The following is a 2500-nucleotide window of genomic DNA, read 5'->3' as shown; positions in this document are numbered from 1 at the left end:
AAACCAGGATCAGGGAGCACAAGGCAGACCTATGATACCACCGACTTTCTAACGCGATGATGAATCATGGAGAACAAGAAGGTCACCTACCCGACTGGCAACAAGCAGTAGTAATACGGAAAGGACCGAGAAAAAGACAGAGGAAAGTTATCAAAGTCTTGTACATAATTACCAACTCTAACATTAGTCAGAAAGTGGGGGACATAAAATGGAAAAAGTACACAACAAAATATGCAGCAGTGAGAAATTGCCCCAACACAGCGCCAACGTAACATGGGTTTGTGTCCAAGTTTGATTTAGTTTATTCAACTTAATCCATCTTTCCCCTCTTTTGTTCAAATTACATTAATTCATATCACATATAACTGTTTAATTTCTGTTCAATTAATGTGAATTTCTTTTCACAACATGGTTTATCATAAGTCACACTATACTCATTTTATCATAAAATGTGACATTTCCCCACATTTTAGGACACCTCAGACACTATTCCCATACATATAATTGTTTGATCTCTGTTTTGTTAGTTTGAGTTACATTTCATATCAATTTTTATTTGTTTATTATAAGTCATATCATACTCCTGAAACTATAAAATGTAACATTACGACACATCATAGAACAACACCTCACACACACTGTTTTCGCACTCACACAATAGTTTATTGTAAACTCCAGCGGACCCCCACTAAGAGGGAACGCGGAGTCAATCCACTATGTATACTGCCAGCTTTATTCTCAGAGTAACATTCCTCTGAAGGAGTTACAAGCGAAACCGGTCAGGAATAAATTCGGAACGAGACTCGCTATTCTCTTTTTTCCACCTTTATTCAACTTGTCACAATGGGTCAATATATATATATATATATATATATATATATATATATACATATATATATATATATATATATATATATATGTTTCTATCGTAAAAAAATATATATATATCATACATCAGGCTCTCGAAGTGCTTGATGCATTTTTTAATCCAAATGTCATTCACTCAGTTTCACAATATCCTGAATTACCATATATTGACTTCTTATGAATTGTTAAGATAATGAGGTCATCCAAGCAGGTGTAGAATTTTTGTCTATCGTATAAAAGAAATCATACTATTCATCAATCTCTGGAAGTGCTTAGGGCATTTCTTAATCCAAATGGTATTCACTTAAATTGAACATGTCCCAAGTATTTATTGACATTTTATGTATTGAATTATTTGTTAGGAAATTATATAAAAAGTGTAAGGTAGCTATCTAATTTTGCACCTGTGTTGTAGTAAAGAAAACCGGAGAAATTGGGATGGAGAGGTATAAAGAAGTTACATGTTTATCTAACTATCTATTGCAAGACTTCTTATTCCCCCTTGCAAGATGAGATGGTCCCACTAACATATACATATCTATTTTCATATTTTGGAACTCTCTACTTTTATTTTGGGTAAGTGTTACTATAAATTTTTGTTGATGTATTTTTATTCTATTTTTCTATTTCTTATATAAATGCTTTTCTCATGTTGCCCTTGAGGTAATAAAGTGCCTGGCCGGTGGCCACAGGGGAGGGAGCTGGCAGTCTCCTCTATGCTTATGTTCTTATGACAACCAAAGGTAGCGCTCTTCATGGCCTCTCGGTGACTGGACAGTCCTTCTGCGATAAAGAAAGAAGAAGAAAAGTCAAGATGCACGGTACCTGGATGTGGCAAAGGATTAAAAAAAAAAAAAAAAAAAAAAAAAAAAAACATGGAAAAATACCAATCAAGCCATTTTTTTTTTAAATAAAAGAAAAAATCCAAAAGTAGCTACTTACTCTTTTTGAACAAGGTAGGGGACCAATGAAAAGGACTTCTGGCGGGAATGGTGTGTGTCAACGCAGACGTTACATAATTATGAAGGGGACAATTGAAAATACTACTGTAATGCACTCTCTCTCTCTTTCTCTCTCTCCCCCCTCTCTCTCTCTCTCACACATACACACGCACACACACACACATATATTCACTTGTTACGTGCTAGCGGAGATTCGAGTCCTCAGCTGACCACGTATCAATTTCTGCATGTATGCCTCCTCGAGTTCCTCGACGTTGATGGCTTAGAATTAAACTGAATTCTGGTTGATATATATATATATATATATATATATATATAAATATATATATATATATATAGACATATATATATATATATATACATATATATATATATATACACACATATAATGCTGTTTTCGTTTACCTCGTCGGACTTGTCCCTGCAGTTGGGAGTGCCGTCGCAACGGAGTTCCTGGCGGATACATGCACCCCTGTCTGCGCACATAAAGTCGATGTGCCTGCACTTCGTCACGCAGTCTATCTGCCATCACAAAGAACAAAACAAAATTATTTAAGAATAAAAGGATTAATATGCATGAAAATAAATGGATAACACGGTGGTATCCATGCGGGTAGGCGAGGTCATGCAGTGGAAACGGCCGACGATTCCGGTCGGTTTTCGGGAGACTC

General features: G+C 35.6%; 1 protein-coding gene across 1 annotated transcript in view; it reads right to left on the bottom strand.

Moving 5' to 3' along the window:
* Nucleotides 1–924: 924 nt before the first annotated feature.
* LOC143028220 (uncharacterized) overlaps nt 925–2500 on the bottom strand; it is a 35060-nt gene continuing 33484 nt past the window's right edge. The window contains exons 21-22 of the mRNA XM_076190021.1: nt 2235–2351; nt 925–1650 (exon numbers count right to left, since the gene is read on the bottom strand). Of these exons, the coding sequence (XP_076046136.1) occupies nt 1621–1650; nt 2235–2351 (147 nt within the window). The 3' untranslated portion in view covers nt 925–1620. The remainder of the gene's footprint in view (nt 1651–2234; nt 2352–2500) is intronic.

The sequence above is a fragment of the Oratosquilla oratoria genome, chromosome 9, assembly GCF_046742065.1.
Source record: "Oratosquilla oratoria isolate Oo_2021 chromosome 9, ASM4674206v1, whole genome shotgun sequence".
Lineage (NCBI taxonomy): Eukaryota > Metazoa > Arthropoda > Malacostraca > Stomatopoda > Squillidae > Oratosquilla > Oratosquilla oratoria.
The sequence above is the reverse complement of the archived record's forward strand: the minus strand, read 5'-3'. Positions and strand labels throughout refer to the sequence as shown.